The following is a 16,749-nucleotide window of genomic DNA, read 5'->3' on the forward strand; positions in this document are numbered from 1 at the left end:
AAAATGGGCCTTTCATACCGACCACATTAGGGCCCTGGAGGGCCTAGAAATATACAAGGCCAGCCTGATGGGCAGGTGCCTCAATTTTAAGGATGGTAAGTCATTATCATATGCCTGGCATTGTGTGTGTGAGGGGTATGGCAATGATAATGCTTGTTAAATTTATATTATTTGCTGTCATGCTGGACCCTTAAATAATAAAGCTCACAGGAATTGCCTTATATGTATATGTTGAATTGTTTGCAATCATTAAATCTCTCTTTGTTTATATATTCCAAATATTTTAAATTTAATATTCAAAATTGTTCTATTCAAAAGATTCTGACATTGGAATTTGATGGTTGTATAACCTGAAGCAGATCTTGGAGAAGGTCAAAAGCATTTGTTACACAATTTATTAAAAGTTTTTATTACCAGAAGTAAAGGTTCTTTAATATTGTCACAGACCTTACGTAATTAATCTAATGAGACTGGAATACTTACAATAAATAAAAAACAATGACGAATTATTATTATTATGTTGGGTTTAGTGGGTTATACTCGGTTGACACTGGTGGCTGTGTACTATGCCAGACCAGAGTCAGGGCATAGCAAAAAAAACTAAAATTAAATAGGTGTGTCAGTGTCAGTATTCGGGAATTTCCTAACGATGTGGCATGTATTCAATATAGTGGCCTTCTGAAGTGTGATGTATGTATTTCTATTCAATTGTAATGTTCCCAAGCTTTCGTGAAGTGTGTGTGGTATCACACCTGTAGAGGAGAGAACAACAGGTACAATAAACACTTTATCCATCCTCCACAGATGCCTTATCTCGTGGGCGAGTTCTGTGTACTTGCTAATTTTTTCAGTGCATGTGTTTTGTACATTGTGAGTGTTTGGGACAGATATGTCTATAATGTATGTGATTTTATTGTGTTTGTCAATGAGTGTGATGTCTGGTCTGCTATGGTAAATTGTTTTATCTGTGATTATGGCTCTGTCATAGTACATTTTGTGCGTGTTGTTTTCCAATACTGTCTGTGGAATGTATTTGTAGTATGGTTCGTGGATGTCTACTAATTTGTGTTTCTTTGCAAGCTCTTGGTGTATTATATTTGCTACTTGATTATGTCTATGTAAATAATCTGTCTGTGCCAAGAGCTGGCAACCAGAAGTGATGTATTGTATAGTTTCTGGCATGATGCAACATTTTCTGCATGTGTCGTTTATGAGTGTTGTATCTTTGAGTGCGTTTTCTGTAGTTTTTAGTAATTTATGACCTGATCCTGTGTGGCAATCATGAATCCTTCCATCTCCCCAAAGAGGCATCCCCGAGCTAACCAGCTGTTTGACACAGTTTTGTCAACAAAATCCTGGGCCAGATCGTAAGGATGCCTGCCATGGAGTGCCTTTCGAGCCCACGAATGCTTAATGGTGTCTATGCTTTTTATATGTTGTGTTGTGTCCATATGATGTGAGTGTAAGTTTAATGGTGTGTTATTTGAGTCTGTTAAAGTTACTGCTTTATGTAATTGTAATGTTTCTTGTTTCTTGTAGAAAAACTCTCGCAGTGACTGTATTTGTTTGTAGTGAAGGTTAACTATGTCAATCAGGCCACGTCCGCCATCTTTACGTGGAAGGGTTAATCTTTCTGTGGCAGAATTAGGATGATGTTGTTTATGCTTAGTAAGTGTTGTTCTTGTTTTCCTTTGGAGTTGCTCAAGATCAGTGTGAGTCCAATGTATAACTCCAAAAGAATATGTGAGTACTGGGATGACATATGTGTTTATTGCTTTAACTGTGTGTTTTGCATTTAATTGTGTTCTGAGAATAGCATTTAACCTACTTTGGTATTCTTTAATTAATCTTTGCTTTATTTGTCTATGTTCTGTTAGTTTGGCCTGTTGGAATCCTAAATAGTTGTAGAACTCGCCCTCTTCCATGGATTCAATAATGTCTCCATTTCCAAGTGCAAAATCTTCTTTCTTCAGGATTCCTTTTTCTATGTGAACTGTTTTGCATTTATCTAGGCCAAATTCCATTTGTATGTCCTTGGTGTATGAATTTGTGATTTGTAGGAGTTGATGAAGTTGTTTTTGTGTGGATGCATAAAGTTTTATGTCATCCATGTACATGAGATGTGACAGTGTAAACTGTGTTGTTTTTTCATGTCTGATATTGTAACCATATTGCGTGTTGTTTAACATGTTGGATAATGGGTTCAGGGCTAGGCAGAACCAGAGAGGACTCAAGGAATCTCCTTGAAATATTCCTCGCCTAATAAAAATTTGGTTTGTTTGTATGGAAGTGTTACTAACCCTGAGATGTAGTGTTGTTCTCCAGTGCTGCATAGTGTTTTGAAAGAATGCAATGAGTGATGGATGTATTTTGTACATGTGTAGAATATGTAGCAGCCAACTGTGTGGAACACTGTCGAATGCTTTTCTGTAGTCTATATATGCCATGTGTATGTTTCTGTGTTGTTTGTGTGCTTGCCGTAGAATGACTGAATCTATGAGTAACTGTTCTTTGCATCCCCTGTGGTTTCTACGACAACCTTTTTGCTGTTCTGTTAGAATGTTGTGTTCTTCAACGTGTTTGTATATTTTGTTTGCGATACAGGATGTCAATAATTTGTAGTGTGTTGGAAGACATGTAATTGGTCTGTATTGTGTGGGGTCTGTGGTATTGTTGTTTTTAGGTTTCATGTAGGTGATGCCCTGGGTAAGAAAATTTGGCATGTCTTGTGGATTGATGATGATGTGTGTTAGATGTTTAGCTAGTTCCTGGTGCAGTGATGTAAACTTTTTGTACCAGAAATTGTGAATGTTGTCTACACCAGGTGTCTTCCAGTTGTGTGTTCTGTTAACAGTGTATTGGAAATCATGTATGTTTATTTCAGCACAGGGCATAGTTGGTATGTTGTGCAAGTTTCTGTTCTCCTCCTCGATCCAGCCTGCATCAGCATTATGCGTGACAGCACTGGACCAAAGAGAAGACCAATATGTTGTGAGTTCTTCTTCTGTTGGTGTGCCACTGTGCTGTGTAACAGTGTTTGCTTTGTTATTAATTTGTCTGTAAAAGAGTTTTTCATTGTTTGTAAATAATTTATTTTGTTGTTTTCGTAGTGTACATGTTTTGTATCGTTTGAGTCTACGTGCTTTGGCAGCAAGTTTTTGTTTTAGTGTATCAATGTATTCTGTAATGTATGTGTTGTGACGTTCATGTTTTGTGTGTGTTTTTATTTTCTTGAAAATGTTTTTGAGCTGTTTCCTTAATTTGGGTGTTATGTTGTTTCTAGTGTATTGTGTCAGCCTGCCTAATTGCTGTCTAATGTCATTTATTTGTGTTTCTATTCTTCTCTGCCAGGCAGGCTTGTGATAGAATTGTGTTTTCTGTGTATTTGTCTGTGATTGTACTTTCAGTCCATGGTGTGTCACTACTGTGACTGCCCCAGCATAAACTAATGTATGAATGTCTGCGAGTGTAGAAATTGAATGAATGTAGTGTGGTAGTAAGTGAGTGTTTACATAATTTAGTGTTTTTCCTACTTCCTTTGACGTGTTGATTTTTGGTATTCGTGGTCGTTGTGTGGGATCTGTGCCTGTATATTTAGTGAGTGTTTCCTGAAATATATGTGAGAGCGTATTAACTAAATCCATGTCTATGTTATCAGTGATGGATGAGGAAGTGTCTATAGTATCATTAGTGGTAATTGTTGTATGTGTGTTATTATCAATGCTTGTTGCTGGATTATCCTGACAGGTTACATGATCTTCATTAATGTTAGATGTTTCTGTCTCTTGATGTATTTGATCAGCAACCTGTTGTTTGATATGTTCAAGTGTTGTTTGTGGAATAAGGTTGTTGTGTATAATTGTTCTTTTTTGATCAACAACCCTTTGTTCGGTGACAGTGAGGTGAGGATACTGTTGTGTGAATCTATGGTGTAGTTGTTGTCTGTATGCTGTCATGTTTGTTTCGAGTTTTGTGATGATGTAGTAAGTACAGATGGTAAACTCGTTCATTTCTACTGTCCATTTCATCCGTTGGCGTGGTTTTCCAGCCTTTGTGGTCTGTGGATGCATTGCCACAGAAACACCAAGGCTGAGTTGGTTCCTCACATCTGTTGTGGGTATTGCAGTGGCCATGCTTGGGCCGGTGCTGCTTTCGCCACCGGTAACCAAGGGAGACTGTGGCCTATTTTTCGAACGTGAGCCTCTGCCTAACCCAGGAACGTTGTTAACCCGGGTGACGTCCGAGCCGGTATCACATTTAGATCTGGTTACTACCATGATACATATCTCCACAGAATGTGGGTGTGTGGTCACTCTTAGCTTCATTTCTCCCCATAGACCTTACTGGCATGGGTGTCCCTACCAGGAGCTTGTGCTCCAGCCTGCATTGCCCTATGGATCAGTAAAATTACTGGGCTCTCCCACCACGACCAGGTGGTGACCACAGAAGAGTTATTATTATTATGTTGGGTTAAGTGAGAGATACTCAGTTAACACCGGTGGCTGTGTACTATGCCGGACCAAAGTCAAGGCATAGTAACAAAACAGAAATTAAAGAAGTGTATCAGTGTGTGTGTCTGTATTCAGGAATTTTCTCACAATATGACATGTATTCAATATAGTGGCCTTCTGTAGTGTGATGTGTATGTTTCTATTCAATTGTAATGTGCCCAGGCTTTTGTGTAGTGTGTGTGGTATGACACCTGTAGAGGAGAGAACAACAGGTACAATAAGCACCCTATCCATCCTCCATAGATGCCTTATTTCCTGGGCGAGTTCTGTGTACTTGCTTATTATTATTATTATCATCATCATCATCATTATTATAAATTCTTTCAATATAATTCCTATTTGTTTTGGATTAAGAGTAAAAAAATTATCAAAAATATATCAAGGCAATAATTTCTTTTAAAAAAATTAGAAAAAACTTTTCCTCCTATAGCAAATTATAATTTTTCTATTAGAACTTAATTTCCTCATTTTCCCATTAGAACTTCAAGTATATAATTTGTAAAATCAAAAACATTATTTGTTCATATAAATTGTAAAGTATGTAATGTTACATTGAAAATGTTAATTAAAAAAATATACAATAATATAAATACATACCAATTACTGATACCATCTGAGCAGTAGGTTGAAAACTATCAATAAATGATGATAGCAGTTTTGAAAATTTCTGAAATATAGATAAGTATAGATGAAACTAAATTTTATTGAGGTATATGAAGATTTATAACAGATATCACCATAAGGAAACTATATAACAGAAAATAATAGTTTCTCTGCTATCAAAATTTATTGGTATAACATTTCTTCACCTAAAGCAGAAAAAATAAACTTTGAATTATAACATATCTATGCAAACCTAGTTCATATCAATATTTTAACAAACAAATATACTTATTTTCATTTTGCTAGGTAAACAAGTTCTAATGAATAGATAAAAATTGACTATGTACTAAAATATAATTACTTACTTATTCATTATACACTGAAATTGAATCAATCATTAAAACTCGACATTCAAACAGTTTTGACATTTATATTCATCTTCAGATTCATAAAAACAAAATCAAACATACATTAGAAACTTCTTGAATTCAAAACCTCGGCTCTAAGTTACAAGATAATCATAACTAATTTTTTAATTATAGCTTTTTCTCTCAATTTTCCATTTGATTCTTTTTCACAGAATAGACAACAGTATTTGTATTCTGTTACAAATTTGTTTGTTATGAATCCATATTTATTATGTCACATCTAATTCTAACTATTATAAAAATAATCCTGCCGAATAACAACTTGGCATCTTTGTTATGACCATGCTTGCTAGTGACATTGTATTTATTCATTGTAATCTTTTTTTTTATAGTTTAATGCTAAATGATTGCCGGATTAAATTACACAGTAATAATGCTATTAATTATTACTAGTGTCTTAGTAGGAGTTACAGGCCATGGGTGCTGGTGTCATCATCAGTCAGCACTGTAAGTAACCAGTATGGTTATATTTAAATTAATAATTCTGGAAGCAAAGATTGAACAGAGATCTGGGTAACATAACTCGCAATGCATCCGCATGGCAAGCAGGAGTTGTGGGGGGTCAAAATCTCACTTTGGGCTGATACTTTTCCCCCAGAACCTTTAAATTATTAAATATTAATTCAATTATAATTATTAAATTTATCAAGAGATGGCACCTAATGCCTACCTCTACACCAAATTACTTGACTTTTAATTAATAACTAGCAGCATTAATATAACCTGACATAATTTGGAAATCATTTGGCATTAAACTAAAAATTAGATTATTGAATGTTTATATTTTTTATTGTATTCCATCTTCTTAGCTAACTTTTTACTAATAACACTCATATAAAGTTCTATTTCATTATTAATCTTATACAAATTAGAAAAATAATACTGCTTTCTTTAGTATTCTGCCTCCTCTGTCTTTGTTAATTCCAAAATACCAAACAATATTTTGAATGATTAGCCTAGGCTAATTGGTAAAAGTATTTTTTGAAAGCCCATAGTTTTCAGATGTTTAAAAATGGTAATGAGACCAGGTATACTTAGAAGCAGCGCAGCATATACTCTATTCATACATTATAATGAATTATGTTGATCTCTTAAGAATATTTATAGAAAGATAGCAAATGATATGAGGATTAAGCTTTAGGGTTACAGAGTACCAGCATGATGTGAGATAAGGTTCCTCTTCTAGTGCCCCAAGTTTTTGTTTCAGGAGTCAAGGCAAAGTGGAATAATACATCAGTTACAAAGGATTACTTCCTAAAACAGTTGAAACGTTAAAAATATATGTGAACAAAGATACATCAATAAATTTTAGCGACCAGAGTACTATTTTACAAGCTTGGAAAGCATGGTATGAGATTTCTTGAATAAGAGTTAATTATATTCTCATATGCCTTATTCATGTGATCATGTGACAATGAAGAAAAACTATATATAAGTATAAACTAGTGATGAAACAATCGGAATCGAAAATTGGAAAAATCTGACATTTTTTAGGTATTGGAATTGGAACCAAGAAAATTTCGTCACAATTTCCTATTCTTAAAAATGATTCATCCACATTTTATAATAAAATTAATTATTTGTTTCAGTCAAAGATTAAAAATTTTTTAAATTACAATATTAACAATTAAATATTAGTTTATTGGAAACTTTCAAATTGATAAAGCAGACAGTATGCAACAGCCCATATATGAGGTGACATCTGTCACTGTGGACTTTTCTTTCATGTAGCCAGAGCAATGAGTGATTGCACTCAGTTGGTTCTAACTGTCCCCATTTTAGGGAAAATAGATTGACTTTAAGGTTGCCATTGGGCTGGCTAGACTGGCAATCTGTATATCTATATAAATATTAAAAGCAAAATGTTCTGTCATCGCTGCACACAAATAATGTAAATTTTAAAATTAATTTGAGTTACAATTCGAAAATTTCAAAATAATTTTTAAACAGTTTTTAAACCATTCAAATCAATAAAACTTAAAACATTTTAATTTTAATGAATCCAATTTTATTTTTAGTTTTGGTTTTAGTGTAAAGGCCAAAGTTCTAATTATTATTTTATTATTTTTTATTTTAATTATTATTTTTAATAATTTTTATTTATTTAATTTTGCCTGCATTTTTTGAATTCTTAACTACAATTTTTTAAATTAATTGCAATTCTTTTTATCTTTTGCAATATAACTATAGAAATTGTTTTAGTGTTGTTTCACACAAAAGATAACCAAATTATATTTATTTTAATTTTTTTAGTAATTTCATTAATTATAGGATCCAATTTTTGTTTCATAAATTTGCCTGTCTTTTAAAATTTTTAATTATAAGCAATTTAACATTGACTGAATTATCAGGCTATCTAGTTTCAAATAGAGGTCAGCAGTCGGCAAAACAGTCCCTGCAGCCATGTCAGGTCAAGGCTGGAGAAAGTTGTAAAAGGTGATGGAGGTTACATAACAAAATAATTTTACTTTGTTTGTTGTGTACTAGTTTTGTACCAATTTTTGTGAGAATATATTAATTTTCCCCTATATTTTCAAGTGGTTTTCATTATATGGTAACTTTTCCAGATTTACCTCAATGACCCTATATTATTATTAATGGATCCCAAGTGTTCGCTCAGTAATTAGAATCATTGCACTCTTTCATTGCAGTATACCGTGATATATGTTTCCACAATCTATCAAAGACAACAGTATTTACTGGAACCCTAGATCTGAACAGTTCTGGTAACACAGAAACTAGGGGACATTAAGGAAAACACAAAATGGCTATATTTGACATTTTGATTACCTATACAAGCCCTACTAAACAATATTACAATTATGTGCCTATCAGTTTGCAATATGTATAAGTTTATCATCGGAGTAATAAGAAAATTTGCATTATATAGTGGAAACCCTTGGGCACCCATCAAACTGTCATACATGCTCAAAGTCTGGATTGGGGTGAATATTTTGTTTTGACACAATATTGAAATTGCAAAAGTTCTATGCTTTCCCTGCAAACAAAATTTCATGAAAATCCAAATATTCCAAAGTATATTAGCTAAATAAAATCCCAGAAATAAATTCTATTGTTTAAAATATAGAATTGGAAATTGAGGAAACAAAAAACAAAAAGAAAAAACAAATTATAAAAAGAAGACATATTTTAATTAAAGATGACATATTTTAAAAATTACCCAGTGAGGCCAATGTTGTTTAGGAAGCATTCTTTTTTGTATTTCATCAAGAATTAGGTAACTTGGAAGAAGGCAAGAATTCCTATCTAAAATATGTTCTAATACCTAAAATATAAATTTTTAGTATTTTTGTTAATATTAATTTTATTAATTTAACAATTTATTTTGGTTCTAAACATATTATATTTAAATATATTAATATTCATAAAAATTAAACAAACCTGCTGAAGAGCATCCATTTGATTAAGTACAGTCACATTAAATGAAGATGGAATTGTGTGCGCTTTGTCTAAAATATTTTTTAATAAACTCTCACACCCTGTTAAAAAAATAAAGTATGCTTGTTGAAAACTAATTTTAAAAATTTATTAATCTAAAGTTTTAAACTTGAAAGAATAATCAGAAATTACATCTTTCATATAAATAACTTGTCAAATAAAGTCAACGTTCTTTAAAAATCATTTAACGTGATTATTTCAGGCCATAACTCATCTAATTATGAATTATTTACCCAAAGGAATTTATACTAAAGGGTGGCATACTAAAAAGTCAGGGAATATTGAACCATACCAAAACACCATTAGAGAGAGTAACACCAAAATGACAAAATGTATAATTTTTGTGTAGTGTTTCAGCAAAAATTTATTATTATTATTATTTTTGCATTATAAATTAGATTCTGGATAATGTAGTGCACTGATTTATAAATGTATTTGATGTAGCAAGACAGCTGCTACACCATATTGCAAGTGCCGGTTGTAGCCATATTCCACAGGCATGGAAGATTGTCTGCAAAATATATCTCAATGATATGTATTCATATATTGAATATTGATAACTATTGTCACTGAAATATTGATAGATGTTAGCCTTTTATATTCATGATATATCATGTATTGATAGTAGCAATTATTGATATTAATTTAAAAAAAATTAAAAGTAATATATCTTTCAAGTGTTTAGGTCATAAGAAATAATTAACAGAAATTCAATAGTAAATTTGAAAAAAAATTATTTTGTAATAAGTAACAAGTATTATTTCATAAAAATTTTTTATGTTATTGCTATTGTATTAATTATTGCATTTATAATGTTATCATTATTGTAGGGAAAAAATTTTTTAATTCAGCAAAGTTTTAAATGTATTTTGTGGAAAAATTATTCTGTTAATTTGAGAACTACTACCTAGACCAAAATGATACTTAATATAGCATCAGTATTAAAAGTGTAACATGACAGTTATTTTAGAGAAAAATTAACAATTATCTGTAAGCACTGTTCACAAACTATGCAGTATCTGAAAATAACAGAAGACAATGATATTAAACACACATACACAGTATATATATGCATATTAAAAGGTTCCAAAATATTTCAAAAAAGCAAAGTCTATAAAATTTATAATTAATAATCAGATAATAATAATAATGTGTATGCATATTTATTATAATTATGTTGGGTTTAGTGAGTTACACTCAGTTGACATCGGTGGTTGTGTATAATTGGTAGAGCAACCAAAACAAAACAAAAATTAAATAAGTGTGCCAATGTGTGTGTATGTGTCTGTATTCAGGAATTTTCTAACAATATGATATGTATTCAATATAGTGGCCTTCTGTAGTATGATGTATGTGTTTCTATTCAATTGTAATGTGCCCAGGCTTTTGTGTAGTGTGTGTGGTATGACACCTGTAGTGGAGAGAACAACAGGTACAATAAGTACCCTATCCATCCTCCACAGATGCCTTATTTCCTTGGCGAGTTCTGTGTACTTGCTAATTTTTTCAGTGAATGCGTTTTGTATATTGTGAGTGTTTGGAATGGATATGTCTATAATGTATGTGATTTTATTGTGTTTGTCAATGAGTGTGATGTCTGGTCTGTTGTGGTAAATTGTTTTATCTGTGATTATGGCTCTGTCGTAGTACATTTTGTGCGTGTTGTTTTCCAATACTGTCTGTGGAATGTATTTGTAGTATGGTTCGTGGATGTCTACTAATTTGTGTTTGTTTGCAAGCTCTTGGTGTATTATATTTGCTACTTGGTTATGTCTGTGTAAATAATCTGTCTGTGCCAAGAGCTTGCAACCAGAAGTGATGTGTTGTATAGTTTCTGGCATGATGTGACATTTTCTGCATGTGTCATTTGTGAGTGTTGCATCTTTGAGTATGTGTTTTCTGTAGTTTTTAGTATTTATGACCTGATCCTGTATGGCAATCATGAATCCTTCCGTCTCCCCAAAGAGGCATCCCCGAGCTAACCAGCTGTTTGACGCAGTTTTGTCAACAAAATCCTGGGCCAGATCGTAAGGATGCCTGCCATGGAGTGCCTTTCGAGCCCACAATTGCTTAATGGTGTCTATGCTTTTTATATGTTGTGTTGTGTCCATATGATGTGAGTGTAAGTTTAATGGTGTGTTATTTGAGTCTGCTAGAGTTACTGCTTTATGTAATTGTGATGTTTCTTGTTTTTTGTAGAAAAACTCTCGCAGTGACTGTATTTGTTTGTAGTGAAGGTTAACTATGTCAATCAGGCCACGTCCGCCATCTTTACGTGGAAGGGTTAATCTTTCTGTGGCGGATTTAGGATGATGTTGTTTATGCTTAGTAAGTGTTGTTCTTGTTTTCCTTTGGAGTTGCTCAAGATCAGTGTGAGTCCAATGTATAACTCCAAAAGAATATGTGAGTACTGGGATGACATATGTGTTTATTGCTTTAACTGTGTGTTTTGCATTTAATTGTGTTCTGAGAATAGCATTTAACCTACTTTGGTATTCTTTAATTAATCTTTGCTTTATTTGTCTATGTTCTGTTAGTTTGGCCTGTTGGAATCCTAAATACTTGTAGAACTCGCCCTCTTCCATGGATTCAATAATGTCTCCATTTCCAAGTGCAAAATCTTCTTTCTTCAGGATTCCTTTTTCTATGTGAACTGTTTTGCATTTATCTAGGCCAAATTCCATTTGTATGTCCTTGGTGTATGAATGTGTGATTTGTAGGAGTTGATGAAGTTGTTTTTGTGTGGATGCATAAAGTTTTATGTCATCCATGTACATGAGATGTGACAGTGTAAACTGTGTTGTTTTTTCGTGTCTGATATTGTAACCATATTGCGTGTTGTTTAACATGTTGGATAATGGGTTCAGGGCTAGGCAGAACCAGAGAGGACTCAAGGAATCTCCTTGAAATATTCCTCGCCTAATAAAAATTTGGTTTGTTTGTATGGAAGTGTTACTAACCCTGAGATGTAGTGTTGTTCTCCAGTGCTGCATAGTGTTTTGAAAGAATGCAATGAGTGATGGATGTATTTTGTACATGTGTAGAATATGTAGCAGCCAACTGTGTGGAACACTGTCGAATGCTTTTCTGTAGTCTATATATGCCATGTGTATGTTTCTGTGTTGTTTGTGTGCTTGCCGTAGAATGACTGAATCTATGAGTAACTGTTCTTTGCATCCCCTGTGGTTTCTACGACAACCTTTTTGCTGTTCTGTTAGAATGTTGTGTTCTTCAACGTGTTTGTATATTTTGTTTGCGATACAGGATGTCAATAATTTGTAGAGTGTTGGAAGACATGTAATTGGTCTGTATTGTGTGGGGTCTGTGGTATTGTTGTTTTTAGGTTTCATGTAGGTGATGCCCTGGGTAAGAAAATTTGGCATGTCTTGTGGATTGATGATGATGTGTGTTAGATGTTTAGCTAGTTCCTGGTGCAGTGATGTAAACTTTTTGTACCAGAAATTGTGAATGTTGTCTACACCAGGTGTCTTCCAGTTGTGTGTTCTGTTAACAGTGTATTGGAAATCATGTATGTTTATTTCAGCACAGGGCATAGTTGGTATGTTGTGCAAGTTTCTGTTCTCCTCCTCGATCCAGCCTGCATCAGCATTATGCGTGACAGCACTGGACCAAAGAGAAGACCAATATGTTGTGAGTTCTTCTTCTGTTGGTGTGCCACTGTGCTGTGTAACAGTGTTTGCTTTGTTATTAATTTGTCTGTAAAAGAGTTTTTCATTGTTTGTAAATAATTTATTTTGTTGTTTTCGTAGTGTACATGTTTTGTATCGTTTGAGTCTACGTGCTTTGGCAGCAAGTTTTTGTTTTAGTGTATCAATGTATTCTGTAATGTGTGTGTTGTGATGTTCATGTTTTGTGTGTGTTTTTATTTTCTTGAAAATGTTTTTGAGCTGTTTCCTTAATTTGGGTGTTATGTTGTTTTTAGCGTATTGTGTCAGCTTGCCTAATTGCTGTCTAATGTCATTTATTTGTATTTCTATTCTTCTCTGCCAGGCAGGCTTGTGATAGAATTTTGTTTTCTGTGTGTTTGTCTGTGATTGTACTTTCAGCCCATGGTGTGTCACTACTGTGACTGCTCCAGCATAAACTAATGTATGAATGTCTGCGAGTGTAGAAATTGAATGAATGTAGTGTGGTAGTAAGTGAGTGTTTACGTAATTTAGTGTTTTTCCTACTTCCTTTGACGTGTTGATTTTTGGTATTCGTGGTCGTTGTGTGGGATCTGTGCCTGTATATTTAGTGAGTGTTTCCTGAAATATATGTGAGAGTGTATTAACTAAATCCATGTCTATGTTATCAGTGATGGATGAGGAAATGTCTGTAGTATCATTAGTGGTAATTGTTGTATGTGTGTTATTATCAATGCTTGTTGCTGGATTATCCTGACAGGTTACATGATCTTCATTAATGTTAGATGTTTCTGTCTGTTGATGTATTTGATCAGCAACCTGTTGTTTGATAAGTTCAAGTGTTGTTTGTGGAATAAGGTTGTTGTGTATAATTGTTCTTTTTTGATCAACAACCCTTTGTTCGGTGACAGTGAGGTGAGGATACTGTTGTGTGAATCTATGGTGTAGTTGTTGTCTGTATGCTGTCATGTTTGTTTCGAGTTTTGTGATGGTGTAGTAACTACGGATGATAAACTTGTTCATTTCTACTGTCCATTTCATCCGTTGGCGTGGTTTTCCAGCCTTTGTGGTCTGTGGATGCATTGCCACAGAAACACCAAGGCTGGGTTTGTTCCTCACATCTGTTGAGGGCATTGCAGTAGCCATGCTTGGGCCGGTGCTGCTTTCGCCACCGGTAACCAAGGGAGACTGTGGCCTATTTTTCGAACGTGAGCCTCTGCCTAACCCACGAACGCGGACCTTGTTAACCCGGGCAACGTCCGAGCCGGTATCACACTTTGATCTAGTTATTACCATAATAAATATCTCCACAGAATGTGGGTGTGGTCACTCTTAGCTTCATTTCTCCCCATAGACCTTACTGGCATGGGTGTCCCTACCAGGAGCTTATGCTCCAGCCTGCATTGCCCTATGGATCAGTAAAATTACTGGGCTCTCCCACCACGACCAGGTGGTGACCACGGGAGAGTTATTATTATTATGTTGGGTTAAGTGAGAGATACTCAGTTAACACCGGTGGTTGTGTACTATGCCGGACCAAAGTCAAGGCATAGTAACCAAAACAGAAATTAAAGAAGTGTATCAGTGTGTGTGTCTGTATTCAGGAATTTTCTCACAATATGACATGTATTCAATATAGTGGCCTTCTGTAGTGTGATGTATGTGTTTCTATTCAATTCTAATGTGCCCAGGCTTTTGTGTAGTGTGTGTGGTATGACACCTGTAGAGGAGAGAACAACAGGTACAATAAGCACCCTATCCATCCTCCACAGATGCCTTATTTCCTGGGCGAGTTCTGTGTACTTACTAATTTTTTCAGTGCATGCGTTTTGTATATTGTGAGTGTTTGGAATGGATATGTCTATAATGTATGTGATTTTATTGTGTTTGTCAATGAGTGTGATGTCTGGTCTGTTGTGGTAAATTGTTTTATCTGTGATTATGGCTCTGTCGTAGTACATTTTGTGCGTGTTGTTTTCCAATACTGTCTGTGGAATGTATTTGTAGTATGGTTCGTGGATGTCTACTAATTTGTGTTTCTTTGCAAGCTCTTGGTGTATTATATTTGCTACTTGGTTATGTCTGTGTAAATAATCTGTCTGTGCCAAGAGCTTGCAACCAGAGGTGATGTGTTGTATAGTTTCTGACATGATGTGACATTTTCTGCATGTGTCATTTGTGAGTGTTGTATCTTTGAGTATGTGTTTTCTGTAGTTTTTAGTATGTATGACCTGATCCTGTATGGCAATCATGAATCCTTCCGTCTCCCCAAAGAGGCATCCCCGAGCTAACCAGCTGTTTGACGCAGTTTTGTCAACAAAATCCTGGGCCAGATCGTAAGGATGCCTGCCATGGAGTGCCTTTCGAGCCCACGATTGCTTAATGGTGTCTATGCTTTTTATATGTTGCGTTGTGTCCATATGATGTGAGTGTAAGTTTAATGGTGTGTTATTTGAGTCTGCTAGAGTTACTGCTTTATGTAATTGTGATGTTTCTTGTTTTTTGTAGAAAAACTCTCGCAGTGACTGTATTTGTTTGTAGTGAAGGTTAACTATGTCAATCAGGCCACGTCCGCCATCTTTACGTGGAAGGGTTAGTCTTTCTATAGCAGATTTAGGATGATGTTGTTTATGCTTAGTAAGTGTAGTTCTTGTTTTCCTTTGGAGTTGCTCGAGATCTGTGTGAGTCCAATGTATAACTCCAAAAGAATATGTGAGTACTGGGATGACATATGTGTTTATTGCTTTAACTGTGTGTTTTGCATTTAATTGTGTTCTGAGAATAGCATTTAACCTACTTTGGTATTCTTTAATTAATCTTTGCTTTATTTGTGCATGTTCTGTTAGTTTGGCCTGTTGGAATCCTAAATACTTGTAGAACTCACCCTCTTCCATGGATTCAATAATGTCTCCATTTCCAAGTGCAAAATCTTCTTTCTTCAGGATTCCTTTTTCTATGTGAAGTGTTTTGCATTTATCTAGGCCAAATTCCATTTGTATGTCCTTGGTGTATGAATGTGTGATTTGTAGGAGTTGATGAAGTTGTTTTTGTGTGGATGCATAAAGTTTTATGTCATCCATGTACATGAGATGTGACAGTGTAAACTGTGTTGTTTTTTTGTGTCTGATATTGTAACCATATTGCCTGTTGTTTAACAAGTTGGATAATGGATTCAAGGCTAGGCAGAACCAGAGAGGACTCAAGGAATCTCCTTGAAAAATTCCTCGCCTAATAAAAATTTGGTTTGTTTGTATGGAAGTGTTACTAACCCTGAGATGTAGTGTTGTTCTCCAGTGCTGCATAGTGTTTTGAAAGAATGCAATGAGTGATGGATGTATTTTGTACATGTGTAGGATATGTAGCAGCCAACTGTGTGGAACACTGTCGAATGCTTTTCTGTAGTCTATATATGCCATGTGTATGTTTCTGTGTTGTCTGTGTGCTTGCCGTAGAATGACTGAATCTATGAGTAACTGTTCTTTGCATCCCCTGTGGTTTCTACGACAACCTTTTTGTTGTTCTGTTAGAATGTCGTGTTCTTCAACATGTTTGTATATTTTGTTTGCAATACAGGATGTCAATAATTTGTACAGTGTTGGAAGACATGTAATTGGTCTGTATTGTGTGGGGTCTGTGGTATTGTTGTTTTTAGGTTTCATGTAGGTGATGCCCTGAGTAAGAAAATTTGGCATGTCTTGTGGATTGATGATGATGTGTGTTAGGTGTTTAGCTAGTTCCTGGTGCAGTGATGTGAACTTTTTGTACCAGAAATTGTGAATGTTGTCTACACCAGGTGTCTTCCAGTTGTGTGTTCTGTTAACAGTGTATTGGAAATCATGTATGTTTATTTCAGCACAGGGCATAGTTGGTATGTTGTGCAAGTTTCTGTTCTCCTCCTCGATCCAGCCTGCATCGGCATTGTGCGTGACAGCACTGGACCAAAGAGAAGACCAATATGTTGTGAGTTCTTCTTCTGTTGGTGTGCCACTGTGCTGTGTATCAGTGTTTGCTTTGTTATTAATTTGTCTGTAAAAGAGTTTTTCATTGTTTGTAAATAATTTATTTTGTTGTTTTCGTAGTGTACATGTTTTGTATCGTTTG

At 34.6% G+C, this 16,749-nt stretch overlaps 1 protein-coding gene across 2 annotated transcripts in view; it reads right to left on the reverse strand.

Annotated features, from left to right (window-relative positions):
* MED23 (mediator complex subunit 23) overlaps positions 1-16,749 on the reverse strand; it is a 97,390-nt gene that overhangs the window by 66,864 nt on the left and 13,777 nt on the right. The window contains exons 5-8 of one of the 2 annotated variants that reach the window (XM_067283418.1): positions 15,163-15,173; positions 8,945-9,032; positions 8,724-8,828; positions 5,109-5,178 (exon numbers count right to left, since the gene is read on the reverse strand). In XM_067283418.1, coding sequence (XP_067139519.1) covers positions 5,109-5,178; positions 8,724-8,828; positions 8,945-9,032; positions 15,163-15,173 — 274 coding nt within the window. Of the gene's footprint in view, positions 1-5,108; positions 5,179-8,723; positions 8,829-8,944; positions 9,039-15,162; positions 15,174-16,749 lie in introns of those variants that run through there. The other variant, XM_067283417.1, reaches the window with a different exon arrangement.

This window comes from Centruroides vittatus, unplaced genomic scaffold, assembly GCF_030686945.1.
Source record: "Centruroides vittatus isolate TY-2023 unplaced genomic scaffold, ASM3068694v2 contig_986, whole genome shotgun sequence".
NCBI lineage: Eukaryota > Metazoa > Arthropoda > Arachnida > Scorpiones > Buthidae > Centruroides > Centruroides vittatus.